We start from the raw sequence: 13,797 nt of genomic DNA, 5'->3' as shown, positions 1-13,797 counted from the left end.
TGAACGGTATGCAGCTTATCTCCCTGATGATACCATCTTGACAATGGCAAGTTGCAAAGAGATTAAACTTGGGAGCCAAACTGCACCATTTTTTACGTAAACAGCTGAGAGAAGTTCAGTGACCTCCTAACACCATGTACCTAACAGAGGTGCCAAGGTAGAAGCCAAACCCTTCAATCAGGCCCAGAGTCCTTCTTATTAGACCTCACTGTCTCTTCTTCTTTCTTTCTTCCTATTTATGTTTACTTGACCTTTTTACCTACCTTTGCACCTACCTGAAAGGTTTCACAAACTCTAACAATAAATTTCCTACTGTTTCCCCTGAAGGTCTGGTTTGGGAAAGAGGTAAGGGACCAGTCAGGCCAGGTTCAGCCCAATGGTCATGAATCTTTTCCCTCCACACAAATACTAAACCCTAATCCTATACAAATGAATAATCCTTCCATCAGACCTTCAGCTCAAGGTGAAAAATTACAAAACATGAGAAGCCACAAAAACATAGGTCACGAGATTTAAAGAGTGCTACCTCCTGATCTTAAAATCAGTTTCGACTTCCAAAAATACATTTAGGTTATCAGAAATCTTTAAGAAAAATTGAACAAAGCCCATTTCTCCATATATGTATTTTTTTTAATATGAAATTTAATGTCAAATTGGTTTCCATACAACACCCAGTGCTCATCCCAAAAGGTGCCCTCCTCAATACCCATCACCCACCCTCCCCTCCCTCCCACCCCCCATCAACCCTCAGTTTGTTCTCAGTTTTTAAGAGTTTGGCTTTCTCTCTCTCTAGCCTTTTTTTTTTTCCTTCCCCTCCCCCATAGACTTCTGTTAAGTTTCTCAGGATCCACATAAGAGTGAAAACATATGGTATCTGTCTTTCTCTGTATGACTTGTTTCACCTAACGTAACACTCTCCAGTTCCATCCACATTGCTACAAAAGGCCATATTTCATTCTTTCTCATTGCCAAGTAGTATTCCATTGTGTATATAAACCACAATTTCTTTATCCTTTCATCAGTTGGTGGACATTTAGGCTCTTTCCATACTTTGGCTATTGTTGAGAGTGCTGCTATAAACATTGGGGTACAAGTGCCCCTATGCATCAGTACTCCTGTATCCCTTGGGTAAATTCCTAGCAGTGTTACTGCTGGGTCATAGGGTAGGTCTATTTTTAATTTTTTGAGGAACCTCCACACTGTTTTCCAGAGTGCCTGCACCAGTTTGCATTCCCACCAACAGTGCAAGAGGGTTCCCGTTTCTCCACATCCTCTCCAGCATCTATAGTCTCCTGGGTTGTTCGTTTTAGCCACTCTGACTGGCATGAGGTGATATCTGAGTGTGGTTTTGATTTGTATTTCCCTGATGAGGAGCAACATTGAGCATCTTTTCATGTGCCTGTTGGCCACCTGGATGTCTTCTTTAGAGAAGTGTCTATTCATGTTTTCTACCCATTTCTTCACTGGATTATTTGTTTTTTGGGTGTGGAGTTTGGTGAGCTCTTTATAGACTTTGGATACTAGCCCTTTGTCTGATATGTCATTTGCAAATATCTTTTCCCATTCCATTGTTGCCTTTTAGTTATGTTGGTTGTTTCCTTTGCTGTGCAGAAGCATTTTATCTTCATGAGGTCCCAATAGTTCACTTTTGCTTTTAATTCCCTTGCCCTTGAGGATGTGTTAAGTAAGAAACTGCTGTAGCTAAGGTCAGGGAGGTTTTTTCCTGCTTTCTCCTCTAGGGTTTTGATGGTTTCCTGTCTCACATTCAGGTCCTTTATCCATTTTGAGTTTTTTTTGTGAATGGTGTAAGAAAGTGGTCTAGTTTCATCCTTCTGCATGTTGCTGTCCAGTTCTCCCAGCATCCATATACGTATTTTAGAGGCCTTTCTGAAAATGTCCTTTATGTAGCCTAACTGAATAATTATACCTTTTCCCTTGGGCTTTTGTGTGTATGTCACACAGAAATATTTGTACCAATTAAGTTTCCAAGAAAAAACAGGAAAGGAAAACTTACCACACAACAAGTTGGACATTGTGTTTTATACGATAGAAATTTTCTTATACAGAGAGAACAGTCTGAAAAAAAACAAATGCAACATAATAAATTAGTTAGGCTATATTAATAATATAGTAATTTGACTTCTAACAAAATCTGACTTAAGTCCTAGAATATTTCCATCATCTAAAATACTATCACTATAATTTCAAAATTCTAACACTTCTACTCTACCTGAGCATACTTGCAAATGTGATGAAACAGCATTTTTAGGAGAGGGAAAAATATCAAATAATAATAATCATGAGTCCCTAGGATATCACAATTCCATGTAAGACCTGGAATGGATACTGTCTAAATATGTCAGATATCCCTATGTCTAATGTTCTGAAATATAAATTTTGAAATAAGATATGTAAACATTTTAAGCCTGTTTGGCTCAGTCATATGAACATTGGACTCTTGATTTTGGCTCAGGTCATGATACTAGGGTCGTGGGATCTAGTCCTGCGCCAGGCTCCATGCAGCCTGCTAAAGGTTCTCTCTCTCCTCTCTCTCCCTTCAGCACTCTCTCCTGCTTGAGCTCTCTCCCTCTTAAAAAAAAAATGTTTTTTAATGTTTTTTATAAAAAAAAAATACACCTAGGTTATCAAATAGGGATTTCTACATCCTAACTCTATACATGATGTCAATCATCTCACAAATAACAAGCATTTCATGGCAAGCACCAAGAAAAGAATATACAAGGAAAGGTTCTTGACCTTAAGGAGCTAACAAAGTAATGAGGCAATTTCAGTGCAATTCATTGTAATAAATCCTAAGGATTTAAGCAGGAAATTGGCATTAACTAAATTCTTCACATCTAAGGCAATGTAAAATGATCTTTCAAAGGAAAAAAATGTGACTAAATAGAATGGTACCTTAATAGTAGCTAATTTGCTATCAGCGCAAATTCAGCTTAGTGAAGGGGCCTTACTAAAAAGGATTCGGTTTAAAGAGGAAGAGACAGTAGGAGTTCAGGTATAGATATCCAGGAAACGAAGAACTCGCGGCAACCTCAGCAAGAGCACCCAGGAAGAAAAACGAAAGAGCATGTTAGAAGATAAAACAGGCAATGGGTTAAGTTCTTTGGGGAAGCAAAGACGGATAAAGGGAGAATTCCAGTTTCCAGGTTTACAGGTGAGGAGCTTGGAAGTCATCACTCCACCTCCATCTAACAACAAATAAAAAGCTGACCAGACTGAAAAATCAACGCTTCCTAGAAGCTCCATCAGAGAAGTGAGCTTAAAGGACTAACTGCTGCTCCCAAACTGTTGACAGATAGGTTGGACACCGAGAACCACAACTCACCAGAGCAGAAATCTCCACAAGAACCACAGAAAGACACTCTGCTAGAACCAGTGCAGGGATAGGAAAACCCAAACTATATAACTGGCAAGTCACTAGAAACTCAGGAGGGAAGAGTCTGAGTGCTAAAACTCCGGCGGGGGGGGGGGGGGGGGGGGGGGCACCTGGGTGGCTCAGTTCGTTGGGCGTCTGACTTCGGCTCAGGTCACAATCTCACGGTTCATGGTTTGAGCCCCATGTAGGGCTCTATGCTGACAGCTCAGAGCCTGGAACCTGTTTCGGATTCTGTGCCTCCCCCTCTCTCTCTCTCTGCCCCTCCCCTGCTTGTGTTCTCTCAAAAATAAATAAACATTAAAAAAAAAATTTTTTTTTAATTTAAAAACTCCAGGGGGACCAAGACATAGGATGGGCCTCACACCTAAATGAATTTCAGCTCCAAGGGTTCTACCCAGTATTCAAAGGGACAATCAGAAAAATCCCCTTGCCCTTCTGCAGGCAGTGGGGAGAAAGTAAACATTTGCAATACATCAGAGCACTCTGTTCTTCTTAACAACGCCTGACCTCAAAACAAAGTTCTTTACCAGATCCAAGTCTTCTGGGATATTATCAGAGCCCAGTTGACCTCAAGGAAAGGAAACAAGTGACTCCAGCTACCTCTAGTTATACTGTCCCACCCAAGGGGAAGAGCAAACTGAGAAGCACTTGTGATATTCACAGTCCAGGGCACAGGCTCACTTTTAAAAGAAGACATGATCGTAGAACTGCAGAACACTGCACTGCCCCAACATCTCACTGCCACATTACTAAAGGTCTATTTAATACAGTTCCATTTACCTAGTACATCATGATAGGCTATTAGGAAAAAACTACAAGGCATACTAAAAAGTAAAAGACATAGTTTGAAGAAACTGCAAGCATGAGAATGATAGCCAAATATGGCACGAAAGCTGGAATTAACAGACCAGGAATTCCAAACAACTGAACAAAGCTGACAACATGGAAGAACAGATGGGTTATATAAGCAGAGAAATAGAAATTCTAAGAAAGAATCAAAAAGAAATGCTACAGGGGCGCCTGGGTGGCTCAGTCGGTTAAGCGGCCGACTTCGGCTCAGGTCATGATCTCACAGTCCGTGAGTTCGAGCCCCACGTCCGGCTCTGTGCTGACAGCTCAGAGCCTGGAGCCTGTTTCAGATTCTGTGTCTCCCTCTCTCTCTGCCCCTCCCCTGTTCATGCTCTGTCTCTCTCTGTCTCAAAAATAAATAAATGTTAAAAAAATTTTTTTTTTAAAAAAACAAAAAGAAATGCTAGAGATTAAAAAAAAAAAAAAAAACTGTAACAAGGGTACCTGGGTGGCTCAGTCAGTTAAGCATTTGACTTCAGCTTAGGTCATGATCTCATGGTTCGTGAGTTCAAGCCCTGCATCGACCTCTGTGCTGTCAGTGCAGGACCCGTTTGGGATCTTTTGTCTCCCTCTCTCTGTGCCCCTTCCCAGTTCAAGTGCAGGAGAGTATACTGTGCTCTGTCTCTCCCTCTCAAAAATAAATAAACATTTTTTAAAATATAAAGAAAAACATTGTAACAAAATGAAGAATGTCTCTGATGGACTCCTGAGTAGATCAGATACAGCTGAAGAAAAAAATCACTTGCACTTGAGACAATCTCAAGAGAGCTCAAGAGAGTTTGCTTGCTCAAGAGAGCAAGCTAAATGTCTCTGCTTACAAGGGCACTAACACCATCACCGGGGGCCCACCTTCATGGCCGCAGCAAAACCTGATGATCTCCCAAATACAATCCCACTGGGGGTTAGGGCTTAGGAATTCTGGGAGGGACACATTCTGCTCCCTGCCCCATGAAAGTCTATGCCCTTCTCTTACACAAAATACATTCATCCTAAAATACACCAGTCCCAAAAGTCTTAATTCATTCCAGCATCAACTCTACAGTCTAACATCCAATCTAAATATCACCTAAATCAGACAGAAGTGAGACATGAGTTCTGATTTATTCCGAGGCAAAATTCCTCTGCAGATTCATTCTCTTCACTATCAATGTTATTCTCTTCACAGTATAAAAAAAAATCTCCTGAGCAATACTGTAAATCAAGAATTCCTAAACTTGCCAGCTCATCTTAGTCACTCGGAGAGATTATTGTTGGTTTCCATTTAGTTTCCCAGGCCCTACCCTCATCAATATTGATTCAATGGATTTTAGACAGTAAACTGCATCCATAATATGTGATTCTGATTGTTCAACAAGTATGTTTTAAAAATTAGTACATATTGCTATTGCATTTAAGTATATAAAATTGTCATTTTGGGGTAAGTCAAAAAACAACAAATATTGGCAATTTCACATGGTTTAACCTAACACTGTGCACTTACTATGTGACCTGTTTTAAGCATGTTATATGTATTAACTCTTCTGATCCTTACAGCACCCATGAAGCTGGTATTAAGAGCAGTTCTATTTTATAGTAAGTAAAATGCAGCACAGGACTCAGCCAATTTGCCCAACATCACAAAGCTAATAAGTGGCAAAGGCAAGAACCAGAACCCATGCTCTTAACATATTATTAGTTATTTAAAACATGTATAATTTGTTTATAAAATATATCTATTATATATACCTATATAATACAAATAAGCATTAATTAATAGGATCACATGTACCACAGTATGTATAAAGAGGCTACTGTTTTCTCTTCTTCATAATCTTGTTATGTGTTTAGTTTTCATATATGGAGAACCAGACACAGGTCCAAAGCAGATGAAGCCACTGGCTTAATTTCAGTCTACTAGTTTACTACTAAATATGTAGTGCTGAAATGTAGGCCAGCATAATGTATTCTCTAGTAGGCAACCATCATATTCCAATCAAAGTAGAGCAGGTGAAGAGCTCTGAGCCATGTATACCTCGGTGGCTTTATTTAAATCACCTATGAAGTTTGTTTTTCTCCCAAAACCCAACTCTGAGCTCTGTGGACAGGGTGGAGGAGGGTAGAATAAAAGAGTGACGTGAAGGGTAGCTTCACAGAAACACTCCAGCCTTGGGGGAGGAGGCTTTCTAATCTCAAACAAGACACAGCAAACTGCTAGCTCTCAAATATCAAAAGATCCTAGCATTCCAATAGTAAAAAGCAAATTTCTAATAGTTAAGCCAATTATTTGTGTGTGTGATCTTAAGGACTGTACGAGAAAATGAACCATTTCAAAAATAGTTCTTGAGTGTCCGGTAAAAGCAGAAAATCCAGTCCCCAGTTTGAAAGTAATAGGAGGTCCTGGACAGCTGAGAAAGCTTGCCTCTGCCTCCGGTTCTAGGGCTAAGTGACCAGCTAGCTGGTAAGAGAATACTATCCCTCCTGACAAGCAGCACTCCAGCCTGTCATATATGTGGCTCTGCCTAACTGTTTGTCCCATCCATACACACGCTGCCACTTTTCTCCCGTCTTGTTCCACGGTGGTGCCTCATAAGAATGTAAGAGAAGGGGGCGCCCGGGTGGCGCAGTCGGTTGAGCGTCCGACTTCAGCTCAGGTCATGATCTTGCAGCTTGTGAGTTTGAGCCCTGCGTTGGGCTCTGTGCTGACAGCTCAGAGCCTGGAGCCTGTTTCAGATTCTGTGTCTCCCTCTCTCTCTGTCCCAACCCACTCGCATTCTGTCTCTGTCTCTCTCAAAAATAAATAAACATTAAAAAAAAAAATTTTAAAAAAAAAGAACGTGAGAGAAGAAAAACAAATACATATTTGCCTAAAGCAATCTTATACTGCCTTTTAATTTAGCAAAGATCAGCAAATGGAACATGTCATATTTCACTGAAAAAGTATATAGAAATTAAATTGCTTTTTATTCTAATACAAGTTTCAATTAATTTTATTAGTCAAAATCTACAAAAGAAAAATAAAAATGATTCCTGATCCATCTTTAAAATAGTGGTAACCTAACAGTGTCTACAAGCCAATGACTTCATCTAAGAGGAAATATCTTGAGCATCTTCCATTATCAAGTCAGAAAAACTGGGTAAGAGCAAAGAAAATTAGCACCTGAACATATCAACTTATTAATGAGAACATGTCTCACTTAATGGTGTTTAATGGTGTTTTATGGATTGGAGTAAGTCCATTCCCTCTCCCCAAAAAAGTGCTCTTTAATAGCAAGATTTTGGATCAATTTAACTGACTTGCTTTCTGCCAATGCATCCCACTCCAACCTTAATAACAGAACTGTAAATGTATTGTTCATTAACCATATTCAAAAACATTAAACAGAGCAAAACAGCATAAAGTGATTTAAAATGATAAACCCTGAAATGTTTAAGGAGCAGCAATAAACAATGGGTAGGTAGGATTCTGGGTCACCAATTCTAGTTGACCCACGACAACAGCAGAATATGACGGCCAAATCTAGTTCGTGTTAAGCTCTGGGGGCTTTTGTGTCATTAAAACAACACTACAGACCCAGAGAAACTTTAAGTGTTGCGGGAACTGGTGACAAGTGGTGTTTAGTAGGAAAGGGCTACCAAATTGTGAGAGGTACAATATGGGAAATAAGTGCTCAAAAAATAATCTGAAAGTACCTTCTACTGACTTCCTCTTAAACAAAGAATGACATCAATGACAACTTACAAGTGACAAAGAAACAAACAATGAAAATGAAAAGAATGGAAGTAAAGCCTAGTTTTTTCAGCTAAGTAGAGTTCACTGAATTCATAAAAAGTAGTCTTTCACCTACACATGGGACTCCTATCTCTGTCCATGAGAAAGTAACAGGGTCCAGAATTATGACCCTTCCATAAACAGTTAAAACACTGGAGGGAAATATGAAACAACTATTTTCAGACTGTGGACAACAGCAGAAATGAGAAAGTTCTATCATAGCCCAACCTTATCTGGAGGCAATTTTGTGACCAGTGCAGGGAGGAGCGTCAAATAGCCCACCAGTCTTGCTAGTTGAAATAACAAAGCTCAGAATTCAGGGAAATCCAGGTAGCCAGAATTTGTAGGTCAGAGCACCAGAAAGAAAAGAGGGTAGCCCATACACATACAGTCAGATGGCCTTTGATAAGGGTGCCAAGAGTACACAACAGAGGAAGGACAGTATCTTCCGCAAACACCAGTAGAAAAACGAGATTTCTACATGCAAAAGAATGAAGACTTGAAACTATAAAAGTACTAAAAGAAAACAAAGAAGAAAAGCCTCATATCATCAGTCTTGGGAATGATTTCCTGAATATGATACCAAAGGCCCAGGCAAAAAAAGCAAAAATAGGTAAGTGGGATTTCATCAAACTAGAAAGCTTCTGCAAAGGAAACAATCAACACAGTAAAAAAACTAAACGAAACAAAAAAAAAAAAACACCTATGAAATAGGAGAAAATATTTGCAAAAAGCCATATACCTGGTAAGAATATCCAAAATATATAAGGAAAACCTATAACTCAACAACAACAACCCAAAAACAAGATTTAAAAAGGGCAAAGGATCTGAACAGCTATTTCTCCAAAGACATACAGATGGCCAACAGGTATAGGAAAAGATGCTCAACATCGTTTATTATCCAGAAAATGTGAATCAAAACCATGAGATATCACCTCACATCTGTTAGAATAGCCATTATTAAAAAAGCTAATAATGGGGCGCCTGGGTGGCTCAGTCGGTTGGGCGGCCGACTTCGGCTCAGGTCATGATCTCGCAGTCCGTGAGTTCTAGCCCCGCGTCGGGCTCTGTGCTGACAGCTCAGAGCCTGGATCCTGCTTCATATTCTGTGTCTCCCTCTCTCTGACCCTCCCCTGTTCATGCTCTGTCTCTCCCTGTCTCAAAAATAAATAAACGTTAAAAAAAAACAATTAAAAAAAAAAAGCTAATAATAAGTACTGGTAACAATGTAGAGAAATCAGAACACTTGTGCATTGTTGATGGAAATGTAAAATGACACAGCTACTATGGAAAACAGTATGCAGGTTCCTCAAAAAATTAAAAATGGAACTACCATCTGAGCCAAAAATCCTACTTCTGTGTATTTATGCAAAAGAAATGAAAAAAAGGATCTCAAAGAGATAGCTGGACTACCATGTTCATAGCAGCATCATTCACAATGGCCAAAAGGAAGGAGCAACCAAAGTGTCCATCAAATGAATGGATAAAGAGAATGTGATGTATACATACAATGGAATACTATTTGGCCTTAAAAAAGGAAATCCTACCACATGCTACAATGTGGATGAATCTTGAGGATATTAAGCTAAGTGAAATCGGCCAATCATTGACAGACAAATACTGCACGATTCCACTTATATGAGGTATCCAGTCAAATTAATAGAAGAAGAAAAGAGAATGGTCGTTGCCAGGGCTGAAGGAAGGAGAAATGGGGAGTTACTGTGCAATGGGTATAAAATTTCAGTTACACAAAATGAAAAAGTTCTAAAGATCTCCTGTACAACAATGTTCACATAGTTGACAATACTATACTGTACATGTAATAATTTGTTAACAGGGCAAATTTTGTATTATGTTTTTCACCAACCCCCCCACCCAAAAAACAAAACCCAGCCCTATAGAAAGGGCTACTCTAGACCCACACTAAGCTTAAAAACAAAACTTGACAGGATCAATCTAATCCACAAGTACCTTACTTGCCTGCCACAACACAGCCCCACACTCCAGTAAGCTATACAACAAAATCTACCCCCTCAAAAATGTAAACACTACAATGGCAAGCATCTAATCAAAAATTACCAGTCATGCAAATAAACAAGAAAACGTGGTTTATAACCAGGAGGGGGAAAAAATCAGCCAACAGAAACAGATTTAGAAATGCCACAGATAATGGATTAGCAGACAGGGAGGTTAAACTGGCTATTAGAAATACATTCAGTATAATTCAAAGATTAAAACACACACAAGAACCTAACAAGGAAATAGAAAATATTTTAGAAATGAAATTTCTAGAGATGGTCAATACACTATCTGAAATAAAATTTCATTGGATAAGACTAACAGCTGATGAGATACTGCAGAATAAAAGATCAATAAACGTGAAGTCATAGCAAAAGAAATTATCCAAAACTAAGCACACAAAGGAAGGGTGGGTGTGAGGTGGAGACCAAAACAGAAAAAAAAGAAAAAAAACAAAACAAAAAAACAGAGTCTCATGGCTATAGATAAGTATCAAGCAGTAAAATAAAAAACAATTAAAAATAAAATTTAATTGGGGGCGCCTGGGTGGCGCAGTCGGTTAAGCGGCCGACTTCAGCCAGGTCACGATCTCGCGGTCCGGGAGTTCGAGCCCCGCGTCAGGCTCTGGGCTGATGGCTCAGAGCCTGGAGCCTGTTTCCGATTCTGTGTCTCCCTCTCTCTCTGCCCCTCCCCCGTTCATGCTCTGTCTCTCTCTGTCCCAAAAATAAATAAACGTTGGAAAAAAAAAAATTTAAAAAAAATAAAATAAAATTTAATTGGAATCAGCAATGGGGAATGAGAGTGGGACTGTAAACAAAAAAATATTCAAAGAAACAAGGGTTAAAATGTTTCAAAATATAAATCTCAAGCCATGAACCCCAAACAAGACAAATACAAAGTAAATCAAACTAAAGCATATTACAAATTTCTAAAAACCACTGGTAAAGAGAAAATCTGAAAAGTAGCTAAGGAAAGAAGGCACCTTATATACAGAAAGCTATAAATAAGAATACCACATCTGGTTTCATACGCTAAACAGAATTCTTTGGCAAACTATACTGCAAGAAATGTAGCAGAGAGAAAAAAAAAATGATACTTTTTCCAGAAGGAAACTTTTGATACATACAAAGGAAAGAAGAGTATCAGAAATGATAAATATGTGGGTAAATACAAAAGACAAAAAAGAAATTTTTTAATTTGCTTAAAAGATAATGGACTGTCAGGGGTGCCTGGGTAGTTCAGCAGGTTACACGTCTGACTCTTGATCTCAGCTCAGGTCTTGACTCAGGGTGGTGAGTTCAAGCCCTGAACTGGGCTCCACGCTGGGCATGTAGCCTTCTTAGAAAAAAAAAGATAATGGGCTCTCTAAAGCACATATAATAACAATGTATTGTGCTGTCTATAATATATGTACACATAAAACTAAAGACAACAATAGGATGACAGGGGGAAACGCAAGTACATGTTTGTAACATTTCTACCCTATTCAGATGGCATAACACTGTTTGAAAGGAGATTGTTATAAATTAAAGAGGCATATTTTAAACAACCACTAAAATAATAAAACAAAGAAGCAGAGCTAGTAAGTCAATTGTGGAAAACAGTTAATACTTAAAATGTTCAATTATTTCTTTTTTTTTTTAATTTTTTTTAACGTTTATTTATTTTTGAGACAGAGAGAGACAGAGCATGAACAGGGGAGGGTCAGAGAGAGAGGGAGACACAGAATCTGAAACAGGCTCCAGGCTCCGAGCTGTCAGCACAGAGCCTGACACGGGGCTCGAACTCACGGACCACGAGATCACGACCTGAGCCGAAGTCGGCCGCTTAACCGACTGAGCCACCCAGGCGCCCCAAAATGTTCAATTATTTCTTAAAAAGCAGAAGGATAAGAAAGAGATGGACAAATAAAAAACAAAAAGGTAGGGGGTGCCTGAGGCTCAGTCAAGTTAAGCATCAGATTCTTGGTTTTAGCTCAGGTCATGATCTCATCATTCATGGGATCCAGCCCCGTGGGCACTCTGTGCTATAGGCTCTGTGCAGTGCGAAGCCTGCTTGAGATTCTCTCCCTCTCTCTGCCCCTCCCCCATTCATGCTCATCACTTGCATGCACACTCTGTCTCTCAAAATTAAAAAAACGCTAAAAAAAACAAAGAAAGAAAGAAAGAAAGAAAGAAAGAAAGAAAGAAAGAAAGAGCATATAAAATGCAAAGATCCTAAAAGGTCCAAATAAAAACAAAATGAGAGGACTTAAAATGTCTGACATCAAGACTTACTACAAAGCTACAGTAATTAAGAGAGTGTGGTATTGACACGAGGATAAACATAGAGAACAATGGAACAGAAGAGTCCAGAAACAGACACACACATTACTGCCTGAAGCTATATTGACTATTATGGGGAGTACTCTGTCAGGGGATAGAATGTACAATATCTTAACTATACTGGTTACATGGTATACACCTTCGTCAAACCTCAACTATGCTTGTACCCTTTACGTCGTATAATGGATATAATGTATTAATGTAAATTATACCTAAAGATTATTTTAACTCATACTTAGAAATAATTCCTAAAACTTATCTTGGTAACTAATGTGAATCTACCCTAGAAAAGAACTAACAATTATTGAGGACTTATATATACCATGCCAGACACTGGGCTCTGCACATTTAGTTTTCACAATTATCTTTTTTTTTTTTAAGTTTATTTATTTTGAGAAAGAAAGAGAGTGTGCCCATAAAAATGAGAGAGGGGCAGAAAGAGGGAGAGAGAGAATCTCAAGTAAGCACCGGGCTGTCAGCATAGTGACAAACGCGAGCTCCATCTCAGGAACCTGAGCTGAAATCAAGAGTCCGAGGCTTAACCGACTGAGCCAACCCAGGGCCCCTTCACAATCACCTTTTAAAGTAGAAATGACTCATCAAATTTTTACATTTGAAGAAACGTTAGCATTTGCAAGTTAACCCGCCTGGTTAAGGGAGGGGAGTCAAGAGTCAAGCCTAGTAACATCTCTAACACCCGCGTTGCTACCAGCACCACCCTCTTACGTCTTTGCTATAGAAACTTCTTCACCAATGCTACTACTACCCACCAAAATCATCTTTTAAGCCTACCTTGTCTCTAACCTTCTAAGACAAATCAATTGAAAATAGAGGACAAAAGAAAGAAAATAGAGGACAAGAAAGATCATGAACCTAGATGACCCGTTCATTGGATGGCCAGCTCTTAAACAAAGACAGGCTCACCACTATGCATTAAATACCTTAAGCTACAGTATAAAAAATACACAGTAGACACAAAAAGAAGTACGAACAAATCTCAATATATTACAATCACAGTCACACAGCAAGTTAAGGGTAATACTCCTCAGTGGGAATTCTCCCACTGGGATTTTTAAACTTTGAATATATTTGAATATATTTTTAAACTCTGAATTATATACATGTATGCCAAGGACTACATGAACTACCTGTACGTTATTCTGTTACAAAACAAAAATTCTGAAATCTAACATCTAAAAGTACTTGGCAAATAAAGACTAAAATTTTCATTGCTACAGCGTTAAAAAAGGCATAAAAATATCCAAGAGGGGATCCAAGAAAACATGGGAGAAGGTGGGATTTGAGATGAACACGATGAAAGGAAGAGATTTACAGATAACCTGAGGCCAGGTGACATCAGGAATATTCCTTGTCCGATGGACTTTCCTACTTCGTAAGTCTTAAATGGAGACCACAGGAGATGAGAGCTTCAGGAAAACACACTGTTGCCACCTCTGCTT

The 13,797-nt window shown here is 39.0% G+C and overlaps 1 protein-coding gene across 4 annotated transcripts in view; it reads right to left on the bottom strand.

The window, feature by feature from the left end:
- Positions 1-13,797, bottom strand: part of RAD18 (RAD18 E3 ubiquitin protein ligase) — a 113,373-nt gene that overhangs the window by 92,058 nt on the left and 7,518 nt on the right. For all 4 annotated transcript variants that reach the window (XR_015248266.1, XM_086697531.1, XM_086697532.1 and 1 more), the window contains exon 3: positions 2,015-2,076. Coding sequence is in view for 3 of the 4 variants with exons in the window: in XM_086697531.1 (XP_086553657.1) it covers positions 2,015-2,076 (62 nt within the window). In the remaining variant the exon portion in view is untranslated. The remainder of the gene's footprint in view (positions 1-2,014; positions 2,077-13,797) is intronic.

The sequence above is a fragment of the Puma concolor genome, chromosome A2, assembly GCF_028749965.1.
Source record: "Puma concolor isolate L17-30 chromosome A2, mPumCon1.1.hap2, whole genome shotgun sequence".
In the NCBI taxonomy this organism is placed as follows: Eukaryota; Metazoa; Chordata; class Mammalia; order Carnivora; family Felidae; genus Puma; species Puma concolor.
Note: the sequence above shows the minus strand (reverse complement) of the source record. Positions and strands in the feature narration are given on the sequence as shown.